The 15,883-nt window shown below is 34.4% G+C and overlaps 5 protein-coding genes and 1 long non-coding RNA gene across 7 annotated transcripts; 5 read left to right on the top strand and 1 right to left on the bottom strand.

Moving 5' to 3' along the window:
* Positions 1 to 497: 497 nt before the first annotated feature.
* On the bottom strand, positions 498 to 8,478 carry LOC128039880 (uncharacterized). Of its 2 annotated transcripts, none has more exons than XR_008194633.1 (2): positions 8,256 to 8,478; positions 498 to 709 (listed from the first exon to the last, which is right to left on the bottom strand). It is a non-coding gene; the product is annotated as an uncharacterized LOC128039880 (long non-coding RNA). The 2 variants fall into 2 exon arrangements; XR_008194632.1 differs by lacking the exon at positions 8,256 to 8,478 and adding an exon at positions 1,012 to 1,301.
* Positions 1,976 to 2,494, top strand: LOC128039878 (auxin-induced protein 15A-like). The gene has a single exon (XM_052628746.1). The coding sequence runs from the start codon at positions 2,066 to 2,068 to the stop codon at positions 2,303 to 2,305; it is 240 nt and encodes a 79-aa protein (XP_052484706.1). The 5' UTR covers positions 1,976 to 2,065; the 3' UTR covers positions 2,306 to 2,494.
* Positions 6,041 to 6,594, top strand: LOC105795376 (auxin-induced protein 15A). Its single transcript, XM_012624985.2, has one exon. The coding sequence runs from the start codon at positions 6,153 to 6,155 to the stop codon at positions 6,390 to 6,392; it is 240 nt and encodes a 79-aa protein (XP_012480439.2). The 5' UTR covers positions 6,041 to 6,152; the 3' UTR covers positions 6,393 to 6,594.
* On the top strand, positions 7,688 to 8,212 carry LOC128039879 (auxin-induced protein 15A-like). Its single transcript, XM_052628747.1, has one exon. It carries the CDS (start codon positions 7,760 to 7,762, stop codon positions 7,997 to 7,999), a length of 240 nt encoding a protein of 79 aa, XP_052484707.1. The 5' UTR covers positions 7,688 to 7,759; the 3' UTR covers positions 8,000 to 8,212.
* A 584-nt stretch (positions 8,479 to 9,062) lies between the features above and the next one.
* On the top strand, positions 9,063 to 9,739 carry LOC128039874 (auxin-induced protein 15A-like). The gene has a single exon (XM_052628737.1). It carries the CDS (start codon positions 9,209 to 9,211, stop codon positions 9,548 to 9,550), a length of 342 nt encoding a protein of 113 aa, XP_052484697.1. The 5' UTR covers positions 9,063 to 9,208; the 3' UTR covers positions 9,551 to 9,739.
* Positions 9,740 to 11,061: 1,322 nt separating this feature from the next.
* Positions 11,062 to 11,681, top strand: LOC128039877 (auxin-induced protein 15A-like). Its single transcript, XM_052628744.1, has one exon. The coding sequence runs from the start codon at positions 11,218 to 11,220 to the stop codon at positions 11,455 to 11,457; it is 240 nt and encodes a 79-aa protein (XP_052484704.1). The 5' UTR covers positions 11,062 to 11,217; the 3' UTR covers positions 11,458 to 11,681.
* The last annotated feature ends 4,202 nt before the right edge of the window (positions 11,682 to 15,883 follow it).

Here is a 15,883-nt window from a genome sequence, read left to right as displayed (position 1 = left end):
TTATCCCATTCATTTAGCTAAAGTGTTAAGCTTACTGTTACTAATAAATGGTCAATATATGCAGAGAACTCCACAAACATGCCATCAGTAATGTGGATTAAAAACATATTCATCTGTCAGGCTTAATATTGTCTTTCTCCCCCATGGTACAATTTGATTGCAGCACAGCATAGACAACAAGACGGATAAAATGCAAGAAGTTGGGTTCTGACGAGGACTAGTTGCAGCCTGTAAGACACACTTCAGGTGTTCTTCACAAGCGTTTGTCTTACAAGTTACTCATTGAAGTTAACACATGACTGATCAGACCATGTGATTTACCAATGAATTCTTGATAATCCTTTGGAAGACAACACCATGTGATTCCCCATGACCCTATGTCCTTCTCATTACTGATCAGACCCCAGCAATATGTCCCTTCACCACTCATTCCCTTTGGCCCCATTACATCTATATATACAAGTATGATTATGTTCATATGCAGCACATATCTTCACATCCTCAAAGTACTACAGTTCTCGGAGATCTTCTTCTACCCTTTTGAAGCATACCTCTATTGGAAAACAACCATGGCTATCCGCTTGCCTCGTATCGTTGGTTCTAAGAAAGTTCCCAAGGGCTACTTTGCAGTTTATGTTGGAGAAAACCAGAAGAGGTTCGTGATACCAGTGTCATTCTTGAGTCATCCTACAGGCGGTCTCACAATTCCCTGCAACGAAGACATTTTTCTCGATGTTACCTCTCGTTTGAATTGATTGTGAGAGAATCAACACAAATCAGCCTATACAATTTTGTAAAGCAAAAATCACTAACACCACGTAAACATTTTTTCCTCCATCCTTTTTGCCTTGGGGAGCAGATGCAAGTCTCCCTAAGTGAAAAAATAGAGGTGGTGCTTACTGTAACTTCTATCAATCAGTATGGAAAATGACAATTCAAAACGCATCAATAAAATGGAATTTTATTTACTTCCAGAATTTCCTATCTTTAAATTAACTGTAAATGATCTACCTTGTTCTAAGTTATTCGGACTCTTCATTTTCATTAGAATACATGCATCCAACACATATTCAAACATGAGTCCAAAATAGCATGATTCTCCAAATATATGAAAAAACATAGAAAATGTATTCAACATTCAAGCACTAGCCCGAGTAACATAGACTATAATAATGAATAGTCTTATATCCCCTTATTGCAATCTTTTAGCCAAAGAGTTAAAGCTTCGTTCTTTTCTCAAGTAGGAATTAGTCTTTATATATAATAATGAATCGTCAAAATATGCAGAGAACACTTAACAAACATGCCATCAAATAAGTGGACTAAAAACAGGTTCATCTGCAAGGTCATCCATATATAGCAGCACATACCAGAAATTTAGTGAGCTGTCAAGCTGAATATTGTCTTCAACTCCATAGAACTATTTGATTGCAGCACGGCTAGTCAACAACAAGGATAAAATGCAACTAGTTGGGTTCTGATGAGGACTACTTGCAACCTGTAGGACACACTCAAGGTGCTCTTCACAAGTGTTTGTCTTACAAGATCCATACCTTATTAAAATCAACATGCTTGGTCAAGGTCACCCATGTTTCATGTTTCCTGTCATTTTCTGATAGATTATATGTCTCTAAAGTAGGCACTGGCATAACTGGTGAAGTGGTACAACTCTCCTATTGTAAAGAAGAATTTTACTGGCCCAGATCTTTCATTCGACCAGTCCTTGGTCGGTTTCTATTGCCTTAAGGGATAGGCAAACTAATTTTTCAAAGCCTTTCCCGTAGAATTCTTGATAATGAGTTACAGGACAGCACCATGTGATCCTCCCCTAATGAAGCCATGTCTTTCTTATTAGTTATCAGACCCCAGAAATTTCCCCTTCACCACTCATTGAACATTCCCACTCAACACAGGAACATGATTTTTCTGTCTACTCCTTTCATCTATATATACCAAGAAGAATATGTTCATTGGCAACACCTATCTTCGCATTCTCAAAGTACTACAGTTCTCTGAGATCTTCCTCTTCTTCCTTTTTAGAAGCATTCATCTATCAAAAATAACAATGGCTATCCGCATGCCTCGTATCATTAGCTCTAAGAAAGTTCCCAAGGGATACTTTGCAGTTTACGTTGGAGAAAACCAGAAGAGGTTCGTGATACCAGTTTCACTCTTGAACCAGCCTTTATTTCAAGATTTGCTTGGCATGTCAGAACAAGAGTTCGGATATAGTCATCCTACCGGCGGTATCACAATTCCCTGCAACGAAGATATCTTTCTCGTTGTCACCTCTCGGTTGAACTGATTTGTGAGAGATTTAACACAAATCAACCCATACATTTTTGTAAAGCAAACAAAACTAACACTATGTAAACACCTTTTTCCCATCCTTTTCTGCCTTGGGGAGCAAATACAAGTCTCCCTAAGTGGAAAGTTAGAGATGGTTGTTAGTGTAACTTCTATCAATCAGTACAAAAGATGGCAGTTCGAAACACATTGTTCATTTCAAATTTTATTTCTTTTCAGAGTTTCCCCTGTTATTGTTAGTTTCATCTCTATTTTTACTGCAACTGATCTACATTGTTCAAAATTTACTTCAACCAACATGCTAAGTTATATAGACTCTTCATTTTTCTTAAAGCATCTGTTCTAACTTCTAACACCTATATCCAACACATATTTGGCTGTAAGTATGAGAGTATGATCCTCCAAATATATAAAAGATTTTGACCTTGAAGAAAAGTGTCTTATCCCCAATTTTTAGTTGTGTTTCAACAGCAAAGAAAGATAAAATCTTGCTGTTTTTTATATTTATTTTCTTAGTCAAGTCTACATAGAATGTCAAGGTAGTCCATATTTGCTTCCTTCTGGTCATTGTATAACACATTACTGTCTCAAGCTTGCCTCTAAAATCAAGATAAAATCATTTGTAGTTGGACTCTTCATTTTCTTCAAAATACAAGTGTCTGGCACAAATTCAAACACGAATATAAAGTATATGATCCTCCAAATATAAGAAGAAAAAAAAAACTTAGAAAAATTCGAGAACACCCGTAAATACTCAAGCTCAAGTCCTGGTAACATAGACTACAAGTATTCTTTTTTGCATATTAGTAAGGTTATTAAATGATCAATTTTATTTCATAAATTTCAAAGTAATTTTCTTAATGCAGATTTGACAAAGAATTAATACCTATGTCTCACTGTTCTTCAAAAGCCAGAAATCAATTTTTAACTATATAGACAAAGTGACTTGAAATTATATATGCAGAGAACTCAACAATATCAGTAATGTGGATTAAAAACAGATTCATCTCTATGGTTATTCATATCTATATATAGCACAACATACCAGAAAATTTTGGTTAGCTGTCAAGGCTTAATATTGTAATGGAACAATTTGATTGTAGCATGGCATAGACAACAACCAGAATAAAATGCAACCAATTGGGGTTCCGATGAGGACTAGTTGTAGCATGTCCACACACTTAAGGCGCTCTTCAGAAGGGCTTGTCTTACAAGTTACTCACCAAAGGAAGACATGAGTGTAATAGGAGAGGTCAAGGTCACCCATGTTATATGTTTCCTGTCATTGTCTGACAGATTATATGTCTCAAATGTAGCCTGAAATAAACGGCAAAGCAGTCTGTCCTTAGTCGGTTATTCTTTCAAGCCTTAGCCATGGAATTCTTTATCATCCTTTGGAAGACAACACCATGTGATTCCCCATGAACCCATGTCTTTCTCATTACGGATCAGACCCCATCAATTGCACCTTCACCACTCATTCCATATCCCCCCTTAATAGTAGATGAACATGATTTCCTCTCTGCCCCTTACATCTATATATACAAGTAAGATTAAGTTCATTGCCAACACCTACCTTCAACATTCTCAAGCTTGCTTCCCCAAGTTATCTGAAACCTTCCCTCTTCTTCCTTTTTCAAAGCATACATCTATCGGAAAACAACAATGGCTATCCGCTTGCCTCGTATCGTTAGCTCTAAGAAAGTTCCCAAGAGCTACTTTGCAGTTTATGTCGGAGAAAACCAGAAGAGGTTCGTGATACCGGTGTCGTTCTTAAACCAGCCTTCATTTCAAGATTTGCTAGGCATGTCACAAGAAGAGTTCGGATATAGTCATCCTACTGGCGGTCTCCCGATTCCCTGCAATGAAGACACCTTTCTCGAAGTTACCTCTCGCTTGTAATAATTGTGAGATGATTAACACAAATCAGGCAATATAATTTTGTAAAGCAAAAATCACTAATACATGTAAACATTTTTTTCTCCATCCTTTTGGCCTTGGGGAGCTGATATAAGTCTCCCCAAGTGGAGAACTAGAGAAGGTGATTAGTGTAACACTCCCATCCATCAGTAATGATAGTTCAAAACACATCATTCAATTGTCATTTTATTTCCTTTCTGAATTTTTTACTTGTTCGCGTTAATTCATCTTTAATATAAACTGTAAATGATCTACTTTGTTCTAAAATTACTTTCAAACGTGAGTACATGCTAAGTTATTTGGAGTTGGACCCTTTATTTTCGTTCAATTTCATGTGTCCAACACATATTCAAACATGAGTACAAAGTCTAGTTAAGATAGATCACAAGTTTTCTTTTGCATGGTAGTAGCTTATTAAACGATCAATTTCGTGTTATAATTTTCAAAGTAATTTTCTTAATGTAGATTTGCCCAAGAATTAAGATATATAAAGATTTGAGGCAGGGGACTAAGTGATTAATAAAACGAACCTAAGGACAAAAGATTTTAAAGGAAAAAAGAGAAAAGTAAAAGAGAGATAAGTTCATGATACATGCTGATTAGTTTTATCAGAAAGTAAACTTGCCTAATATGGACGTCTTTCCCACATCATTCTTTTTACTTACTTGGTTCTATGAAATATGGTTAATCAACATTGCTCAAATTCAAGAAAATTTTCAAGTACTCTAAACTCCAATCATGTAAATGGAGACAAATATACAAATGACTGAATGTAACATCAAATAGCAGATTTTTTATCCAAAAGGTAACGTCAAATATGTTCACACTAAGCATATTACTATCCAAAAGGTGACAGCAGCTGCATAAATAACCAAAGGCCATCTTGTTGTTTATGTAGGTGAATCCCAAAAGAGGCTGGTTTATAATTCCTGTTTCATTCTTAAAGCACCCTTCATTTCAAGAACTGATAAAGTAGACTGAAGAGGAGTTTGGCTTTGAATCATCCAAGGGGTAGTCTCACAGTCCCATGTGCAGAAGAAGCCTTCATTGAACTTTCTTCTAGTTTGGATAGCTTTCAGACTTTGACCTCACATCTTATCTCCCCAATATAATAATGAATAGTAAAAATTGTGCAGAGAACAGAACAAACATACCACCAGAAATGTGGACTAAAAACAGACTTATTTGTAATGGTATCCATATATATATATATAGCAGCACATACCAGAAATTTCGTGAGCTGTCAAGCTGAATATTGTCTTCACCCCTGTAGAACTATATGATTGCAGCACGGCATAGACAACAAACCTGGATAAAATGCAACAAGTTGGGTTCAGATGAGGAGTTGTTGTAGCCTGTAGGACGCACTTTAGGCGCTCTTCACAATGGATTGTCTTGCAAGTTTTATGTGAAGTCTGTACGAAATAGGAGGTCAACGTCACCCATGTTACTTGTTCCCTATCATTGCATGACAGATTGTATGTCTCTAAAGGTTGGCTCTAACGTCAATGGTGAAGTAATAAAAATCATCTACTAGGAAGAAGCTTTTATGAATCCGAATCTTCCATATCTGAGTAGGTCCTTAGTCGGTTCATTTTCCCGGCAAGGTAGGGAAACTATTCTTTCAAGTCTTAGCCATGGAATTCTTGATAATGCTTTGGAAGACAACACCATGTGATTCCCCGTATACCCATGTCTTTCTATTTACTGATCAGACCCCAGCAATTGCACCTTCACCACTCATTCCACATCCCCCACTTAATAATAGATGAACATCATTTCCTCTCTGCCCTACACATCTATATATACAAGTAAGAGTAAGTTCATTGGCAACACCTCCCTTCAACATTCTCAAGCTTGCTTTCCAAGTTATCTGATATCTTCCTTTTCTTCCCTTTTGAAGCATACATCCATCAAAAACAACAATGGCTATCCGCCTGCCTCGTATGGTTAGTTCTAAGAAGGTTCCCAAGGGATACTTTGCAGTTTATGTTGGAGAAAGCCAGAAGAGGTTAGTGATACCGGTTTCATTCTTGAACCATCCTTCATTTCAAGATTTGCTAGGGAAGTCAGAAGAAGAGTTCGGATATAGTCATCCTACCGGGGGTCTCACAATTCCATGCAACGAAGACACCTTTCTCGAAGTTACCTCTCGCATGTATTGATCGTGAGATGATTAACACAAACCAGTCAATACAATTTTGTAAAGCAAAAATCACTAATACATGTAAACATTTTTTTCTCCATCCTTTTTGTCTTGGGGAGCCGATATATAAGTCACCCCAGGTGGAAAACTAAAGATGGTGATTACTGTAACACTCCTATCTATTCAGTAATGACAGTTCCAAACACATCATTCAGTTGTCATTTTATTTCCTTTCTGAAATTTTTTCTTGTTTTACGTTAATTCCGTCTTTAATATAATTTAAATGATCTACCTTATTCGAAATTACTTCATACTACAAGCCAAGTTAAATGGAGAAGCAGTAGAGTACAACTGTTCTACTTTGAAGAAGCATTTTAAAGATGAAAATTAAAACACATCATTCAATTGAAAATTTATTTCCTTTGAGAATTTCCTATGGTACCCTGTTATTGTTAATTTCATCTTTAAACTGTAAGTGATCCATATTTTTCAACAATTACTTCATATTACAAGCTAACTGTAAATTACTAGCATTTATCATTTTTCTCTACATATACGAGTAGTAAGGGTGCTTCCCACTGTCCAATATGAATATAATTGTACATATATAATCTAACATAATGTAAATTTCTGTATTCTTTTGTCTCCATTGTTCCTGTAAAGGAAATTCAAAGTAAAATTCACCACCCACTTTTATTCTCCTTTTTGCAAACAATGACTACTTAATATATAGATGTCAGCAAGTGGAATGTAAGGCCACCATCATCATCACTTCTTCTATTCAAATTCCCTTTTGACCAGTCGTCTTATCTCCCCTTATCCCATTCATTTAGCTAAAGTGTTAAGCTTACTGTTACTAATAAATGGTCAATATATGCAGAGAACTCCACAAACATGCCATCAGTAATGTGGATTAAAATCATATTCATCTGTCAGGCTTAATATTGTCTTTCTCCCCCATGGTACAATTTGATTGCAGCACAGCATAGACAACAAGACGGATAAAAATGCAAGAAGTTGGGTTCTGACGAGGACTAGTTGCAGCCTATAAGACACACTTCAGGTGTTCTTCACAAGCGTTTGTCTTACAAGTTACTCATTGAAGTTAACACATGACTGATCAGACCATGTGATTTACCAATGAATTCTTGATAATCCTTTGGAAGACAACACCATGTGATTCCCCATGACCCTATGTCCTTCTCATTACTGATCAGACCCCAGCAATATGTCCCTTCACCACTCATTCCCTTTGGCCCCATTACATCTATATATACAAGTATGATTATGTTCATATGCAGCACATATCTTCACATCCTCAAAGTACTACAGTTCTCGGAGATCTTCTTCTACCCTTTTGAAGCATACCTCTATTGGAAAACAACCATGGCTATCCGCTTGCCTCGTATCATTGGTTCTAAGAAAGTTCCCAAGGGCTACTTTGCAGTTTATGTTGGAGAAAACCAGAAGAGGTTCGTGATACCAGTGTCGTTCTTGAGCCAGCCTTTATTCCAAGATTTGCTTGGCATGTCACAAGAAGAGTATGGATATAGTCATCCTACAGGCGGTCTCACAATTCCCTGCAACGAAGACATTTTTCTCGATGTTACCTCTTGTTTGAATTGATTGTGAGAGAATCAACACAAATCAGCCTATACAAATTTGTAAAGCAAAAATCACTAACACCACGTAAACATTTTTTCCTCCATCCTTTTTGCCTTGGGGAGCAGATACAAGTCTCCCTAAGTGAAAAAATAGAGGTGGTGCTTACTGTAACTTCTATCAATCAGTATGGAAAATGACAATTCAAAACGCATCAATAAAATGGAATTTTATTTACTTCCAGAATTTCCTATCTTTAAATTAACTGTAAATGATCTACCTTGTTCTAAGTTATTCGGACTCTTCATTTTCATTAGAATACATGCATCCAACACATATTCAAACATGAGTCCAAAATAGCATGATTCTCCAAATATATGAAAAAACATAGAAAATGTATTCAACATTCAAGCACTAGCCCGAGTAACATAGACTATAATAATGAATAGTCTTATATCCCCTTATTGCAATCTTTTAGCCAAAGAGTTAAAGCTTCGTTCTTTTCTCAAGTAGGAATTAGTCTTTATATATAATAATGAATCGTCAAAATATGCAGAGAACACTTAACATGCCATGCCATCAAATAAGTGGACTAAAAACAGGTTCATCTGCAAGGTCATCCATATATAGCAGCACATACCAGAAATTTAGTGAGCTGTCAAGCTGAATATTGTCTTCAACTCCATAGTACTATTTGATTGCAGCACGGCTAGTCAACAACAAGGATAAAATGCAACTAGTTGGGTTCTGATGAGGACTACTTGCAACCTGTAGGACACACTTAAGGTGCTCTTCACAAGGGTTTGTCTTACAAGATCCATACCTTATTAAAATCAACATGCTTGGTCAAGGTCACCCATGTTACATGTTTCCTGTCATTTTCTGATAGATTATATGTCTCTAAAGTAGGCACTGGCATAAATGGTGAAGTGGTACAACTCTCCTATTGTAAAGAAGAATTTTACTGGCCCAGATCTTTCATTCGACCAGTCCTTGGTCGGTTTCTATTGCCTTAAGGGATAGGCAAACTAATTTTTCAAAGCCTTTCCCGTGGAATTCTTGATAATGAGTTACAAGACAGCACCATGTGATCCTCCCCTAATGAAGCCATGTCTTTCTTATTAGTTATCAGACCCCAGAAATTTCCCCTTCACCACTCATTGAACATCCCCACTCAACACAGGAACATGATTTTTCTGTCTACCCCTTTCATCTATATATACAAAGAAGAAAATGTTCATTGGCAACACCTATCTTCACATTCTCAAAGTACTACAGTTCTCTGAGATCTTCCTCTTCTTCCGTTTTAGAAGCATTCATCTATCAAAAATAACAATGGCTATCCGCATGCCTCGTATCATTAGCTCTAAGAAAGTTCCCAAGGGCTACTTTGCAGTTTACGTTGGAGAAAACCAGAAGAGGTTCGTGATACCAGTGTCATTCTTGAACCAGCCTTTATTTCAAGATTTGCTTGGCATGTCAGAACAAGAGTTCGGATATAGTCATCCTACCGGCGGTATCACAATTCCCTGCAATGAAGATATCTTTCTCGTTGTCACCTCTCGGTTGAACTGATTTGTGAGAGATTTAACACAAATCAACCCATACATTTTTGTAAAGCAAACAAAACTAACACTATGTAAACACCTTTTTCCCATCCTTTTCTGCCTTGGGGAGCAAATACAAGTCTCCCTAAGTGGAAAGTTAGAGATGGTTGTTAGTGTAACTTCTATCAATCAGTACAAAAGATGGCAGTTCTAAACACATTGTCCATTTCAAATTTTATTTCTTTTCAGAGTTTCCCCTGTTATTGTTAGTTTCATCTTTATTTTTACTGTAAATGATCTACATTGTTCAAAATTTACTTCAACCAACATGCTAAGTTATATAGACTCTTCATTTTTCTTAAAGCATCTGTTCTAACTTCTAACACCTATATCCAACACATATTTGGCTGTAAGTATGAGAGTATGATCCTCCAAATATATAAAAGATTTTGACCTTGAAGAAAAGTGTCTTATCCCCAATTTTTAGTTGTGTTTCAACAGCAAAGAAAGATAAAATCTTGCTGTTTTTTATATTTATTTTCTTAGTCGAGTCTACATAGAATGTCAAGGTAGTCCATATTTGCTTCCTTCTGGTCATTGTATAACACATTACATGTCTCAAGCTTGCCTCTAAAATCAAGATAAAATCATTTGTAGTTGGACTCTTCATTTTCTTCAAAATACAAGTGTCTGGCACAAATTCAAACACGAATATAAAGTATATGATCCTCCAAATATAAGGAAAAAAAAAACTTAGAAAAATTCGAGAACACCCGTAAATACTCAAGCTCAAGTCCTGGTAACATAGACTACAAGTATTCTTTTTTGCATATTAGTAAGGTTATTAAATGATAAATTTTCTTTCATAAATTTCAAAGTAATTTTCTTAATGCAGATTTGACAAAGAATTAATACCTATGTCTCACTGTTCTTCAAAAGCCAGAAATCAATTTTTAACTATATAGACAAAGTGACTTGAACTTATATATGCAGAGAACTCAACAATATCAGAAATGTGGATTAAAAACAGATTCATCTCTATGGTTATTCATATCTATATATAGCACAACATACCAGAAAATTTTGGTTAGCTGTCAAGGCTTAATATTGTAATGGAACAATTTGATTGTAGCATGGCATAGACAACAACCAGAATAAAATGCAACCAATTGGGGTTCCGATGAGGACTAGTTGTAGCATGTCCACACACTTAAGGCGCTCTTCAGAAGGGCTTGTCTTACAAGTTACTCACCAAAGGAAGACATGAGTGTAATAGGAGAGGTCAAGGTCACCCATGTTATATGTTTCCTGTCATTGTCTGACAGATTATATGTCTCAAATGTAGCCTGAAATAAACGGCAAAGCAGTCTGTCCTTAGTCGGTTATTCTTTCAAGCCTTAGCCATGGAATTCTTTATCATCCTTTGGAAGACAACACCATGTGATTCCCCATGAACCCATGTCTTTCTCATTACGGATCAGACCCCATCAATTGCACCTTCACCACTCATTCCATATCCCCCACTTAATAGTAGATGAACATGATTTCCTCTCTGCCCCTTACATCTATATATACAAGTAAGATTAAGTTCATTGCCAACACCTACCTTCAACATTCTCAAGCTTGCTTCCCCAAGTTATCTGAAATCTTCCCTCTTCTTCCTTTTTCAAAGCATACGTCTATCGGAAAACAACAATGGCTATCCGCTTGCCTCGTATCGTTAGCTCTAAGAAAGTTCCCAAGGGCTACCTTGCGGTTTATGTCGGAGAAAACCAGAAGAGGTTCGTGATACCGGTGTCGTTCTTGAACCAGCCTTTATTTCAAGATTTTCTAGGCAAGTCAGAAGAAGAGTTTGGATATAGTCATCCTACTGGTGGTCTCACAATTCCTTGCAATGAAGACATCTTTCTCGATGTTACCTCTCGATTGAACTGACTTGTGATAGATTTAACACAAATCAGTCAATACATTTTTGTAAAGCAAACATCATTAATACTATGTAAACACTTTTTTCCCATCCTTTTTTGCCTTGTGGAGCAAATAATAAGTCTCCCTAAGTGGAAAATTACAGATGGTGATTAATGTAACTTAGATTAACCAGCATGGAAAATTACAGTTCCAAACACATAATTCATTTGAAATTTTATTTCTTTTCACAATCTCCTATGGTCCAAAATTGCATGTTCTAGCCAAGCTCAAAGAACCACATACGCCGGTTATCTATGAAAACTTCGTTTTAAGCAACCACTCTAAAGAAATGACATTCAACAAATCCAGAGCTAATGTCTGCAACCTCGAGCTCTCGATCATGCCGGTCTATTATTTCTGCAACTGCATATCCATATTTGACTCTCATTTTTTTAGTCCTTTCCAATTGTAGGACACCGTTTGTCAACAAGCAGACAACAGTAAGATTTTTAGTCCTTAAATATAATTTTTATTGACAAAAAAAAAATCAATGCGAGAGGAAAATGCATATTTATTAACTTAAAATAATACAATTTTAAACTTGAAATTACAAAGATAAATAAAAACTTTTATAAAAAATAAGATCTCTTCAAAATTAATAGAAAATTTTTCCTTTTCATTACTAAAAATAGTCATGGGAATTTCTAAATATTTTGATAGTGTATGAGCTTAGAGGTGTTCATGGATTGAGCTGGTGTTGTTGATCACATAACTAAATGTACTAATACAGGTAGCTCTTTGATACATTTATTTAGATCCCCACCAGCTTCGGTCATTAACTTGTTGGGAAGAGATCGCAACATGTCTATTTACTCTTGATTATGTTTTTATCTAATGTAATCGCTAATGTTGTCATTTTCTACCAAAAAAAATATTATATATAATTATGTTAATATCTTTTAATGTTTACATTATATTATTATATATTGCTATAGATTAATTTTTATGTGTTATAAATTACATAACATATAAAAAATAACATAATGTAAAACACTACAAACTTAAAAAAGGGTCACGCCAGGTCAAGCTTGGGCTCAGCTCATATTTTAAATGAGCCTAACTTTTTTGCCCAAGCTCATTTTTCAGGTTTAATATTTTTGTCCAAACTTTCTCAAATTTTGGGCAAACCTTCAGACCTAGGCGAGTAGTTTAGATCATGAACAGGTTTATACGAACCTACATGCACTTATATTTATTTTTAATGATCTTTTAAAATTATTCATTACTTTATTGATGATGTGCTTTTTAAAATTACATATTTATTATTACTCAATTGCCTTAAATGATTAAAGTGACACATGTATTTAGAGAACGTAACCGAGTAGCCGATTGATTAACAGTAATAGCATTTTCAAGACCTTTGAACATATATAGGTATATGCAACCCCCTTCAAAACTTGCATAATGATTTCTCTGAAATAACCTGGCCCGTCTAATTTAATTATGATTTTATCCTTCTTAATGTACTAAAAAAATACACATTTATTAGTAAACTTAACCATCAAATAATCTCACACCGAAATCATTATATTAGATTTAAAATCTTCAATAAAGCAAAAAGGCCCTTCCCCTAGTAGTGTGTTACTAAAACCAGTCCTTATGATGATGCTCTCTTGTTGTAGGTTGTACACGAAAATGGGGTCAACAACTTGGCCTTTAAAAGGGGTCCTTGCCTTTACTGTCAAATCTCATTTCAATATTATAAATTCCATTGCCATTATCATGTTGGCTTTGTGAACAAACCAGGTACAGCCCTTTATATATATGGTAAAATATTTGGGAGATCCTTGTATTATAGGGACTGTATATATCAAAGTAATCTCTATACTATTAAAAAATCAAATAAGTCCAACGTATTAAAAATATCTTAAAATTTATTTATTTTTAGTTCAATTCTAAACAAAAAAAGTCTTCTATAAAATCATAAAACCTTTAAAAATATCAACTTTGTTAAACCGTAAATATTAACTCCATTACAATTTTATTTTATTTGATTCTTTTTAATAATACGTGGGTTGAATTAATCTATTTAATAATAAAGATACTAATTAGATATATATAATTCTTATAATACAGGGATCTCTTAACAACTTCCATATATATATCCTCTAATTTCAAAAATATTGTTAATATTCTTTGTTATAGTGGGTCCAAAAACCTAGCAACTTGCAAGATACCTTTCCTCATATACTTTCATATCAAATATTTAGCTTAACTTCCTAGAACACAATCATGAATCTTAACTAACAAATCCTATGAACTCAAATGTTTGATTCTGTGGGATATGGTTAAATTATAGGGTGGCTTGCATGATGATGCAAACTTTCACTATTACAATAAAGAGAACCGGGTCGATTTTATTTGAGTAATGGATCGATAATAATAAACACCATAATACCTCTTTTGACAAGATTACATCTTGTACATATATCTAGTTCAACTGTTCAAGTGGTAAAAAGAAAGCAGGTGGTAGAAAGGACAAAACATGATTTAGGGAACTGATGATGTTTTACAATTTTGAGGTACTGTTAAAAGATTCCAAAAGATGGCAGTTTACAGTTTTTTGAGTTATGGTTGAAAAATAATAATAAAACTATGGTTTTTTTTTTTTCGGTTTAAAAGCAGTTGGGAAATGCTCTCACGGGACTTTACTATGTTGGCTTTTCAGGACAGCGTAGGGGTGTTAGAGTAACATAGCCTTCACGTACCGGTCAAATTAGGCATAATAACAAATTTGACCCCTAATGTTTATTACTTTTGTCGCTGTCGCTCTAGTCTTAACTTTTTCTTATCATTTTAATCCCCGACTTTCAAAGTTCAGTCAAAATGCTTTTTGTTGAAAAGAAAAGTTGATTGGATTATTTATTTTTTTACAATACTAGTAATCCTCATATAATTCATTGTTAATATAGATAACTTTCTGAACTTCTTTTATGAAATTTTTTCTCGACCCAAATGAATGCATTTTGATTAGTTTTTGAAAGTTGGGATCTAAAGTGATCCAAAAATAAAAAGAAAGAAATTGGGGTAAAAGTGAAAAAATATAAGTATTAGGAACTAAATTTATCATTATGCTATCAAATTATACAGAAAGTCTTTATGTTATCGATTTTTTGCGAATTTAATCTCTTTATTATAATTTGATCCTTTTTAGTCCTTTACTTTTTCAAAATGTCATTTGTAGTCTCTCTATTTTTTAAAAATTCTCATTAAACTCCCAAAAATTTTTAAAAAAAATCAATTAAACTACTTAATACGAAAATCCACCAGTGTACCCAGAAAACACAATTCCTCCCAACCTCTCATGGCTCAACAGAGCACATTATTTAGGTGATCAATGGTGGGCCTTTGTTATTATTTCTTTTTCATCCAATATTTCCCCACCCAATATCATTCACAGAACATGCAAATGTGTCCCTCATGTAGATGGTGACTTTATGGGGACTAAATTGATCACTTTTTTTCCTTTTTTTTGTTCTTTGTTTTCGCCGTAAATCATGCATTATAATCTCAAAAAAAGAAATGCTTTATATCTGTACTATGAATTTGAGTTTTGGTCTTTCATTTCAGCTGATTTAAAGAAGATTTGGAATCAATTGAGGAATTGACCTCTAATAATAATATTATTATTAATGCATTACAGTTGGCCTCACCTTTTAAAACCAAATAATGTACTAATATTTTTGTGTCTTGTGGTCTGAGAAAAACAAAAAGAGAAGACAGATGAAGATGAAAATGTGAAGGACATTGCCGTATTAGAGATTAAATCTTATGCCTTTTTGGAGCACTTTATGAGCCTTAGAACATGGAGATAATAGCTGCTTCTTTTTTTAGGAAAAGCGATGGTAGTGGCGGAGTCACAAATTTTTTTGGGCTGAATTAAATTGTATATTTTTACGATACTAAAAATATAATATTATCATTTTAATAGTTTATGTCTTTATAATTTTTAAATGATTAAATTAAATTTTTATCTTTTGGGGGGTCAAAATACAATTTTACCATTACTAATTTAAAATTTTATAAATTATAAAGGCTTAAATGAAAATTTTTCATTCTAGGGGAGCTGGGGCCCTGCCACTGGCGGCGACGAAACGTGACATTAAATCTTGGAAGGGTTTACTTAATATTTTCAAAAACTTTAGGGGGTTTAATTAAAATTTTAAAAGATTTCGAGAAGATTAATAAGAATTTTCAAAAATTTTGGAGGGTCTAATTAAAATTTTTGAAAGGCTCTATTAGAATTTCTAAAATTTTTTAAGGGACCTAATTAAAATTTTCAAATATTTTAAAGGATATCATGAAAATTTTCCAAAATTTTGGATCACTTTATGATCCTTAAGAACATGGAGAAAAAGCTTCTCTTTTTTTTTTAAACCTTGAAATGGAACCA

This window comes from Gossypium raimondii, chromosome 3, assembly GCF_025698545.1.
Source record: "Gossypium raimondii isolate GPD5lz chromosome 3, ASM2569854v1, whole genome shotgun sequence".
Lineage (NCBI taxonomy): Eukaryota > Viridiplantae > Streptophyta > Magnoliopsida > Malvales > Malvaceae > Gossypium > Gossypium raimondii.
Note: the sequence above shows the minus strand (reverse complement) of the source record. Positions and strands in the feature narration are given on the sequence as shown.

Excerpts from the sequence above, each read along its gene's own strand:
- LOC128039878 (XM_052628746.1), top strand. The coding sequence starts at position 2,066 with ATGGCTATCCGCATGCCTCGTATCATTAGCTCTAAGAAAGTTCCCAAG.
- LOC105795376 (XM_012624985.2), top strand. The coding sequence starts at position 6,153 with ATGGCTATCCGCCTGCCTCGTATGGTTAGTTCTAAGAAGGTTCCCAAG.
- LOC128039879 (XM_052628747.1), top strand. The coding sequence starts at position 7,760 with ATGGCTATCCGCTTGCCTCGTATCATTGGTTCTAAGAAAGTTCCCAAG.
- LOC128039874 (XM_052628737.1), top strand. The coding sequence starts at position 9,209 with ATGTTCATTGGCAACACCTATCTTCACATTCTCAAAGTACTACAGTTC.
- LOC128039877 (XM_052628744.1), top strand. The coding sequence starts at position 11,218 with ATGGCTATCCGCTTGCCTCGTATCGTTAGCTCTAAGAAAGTTCCCAAG.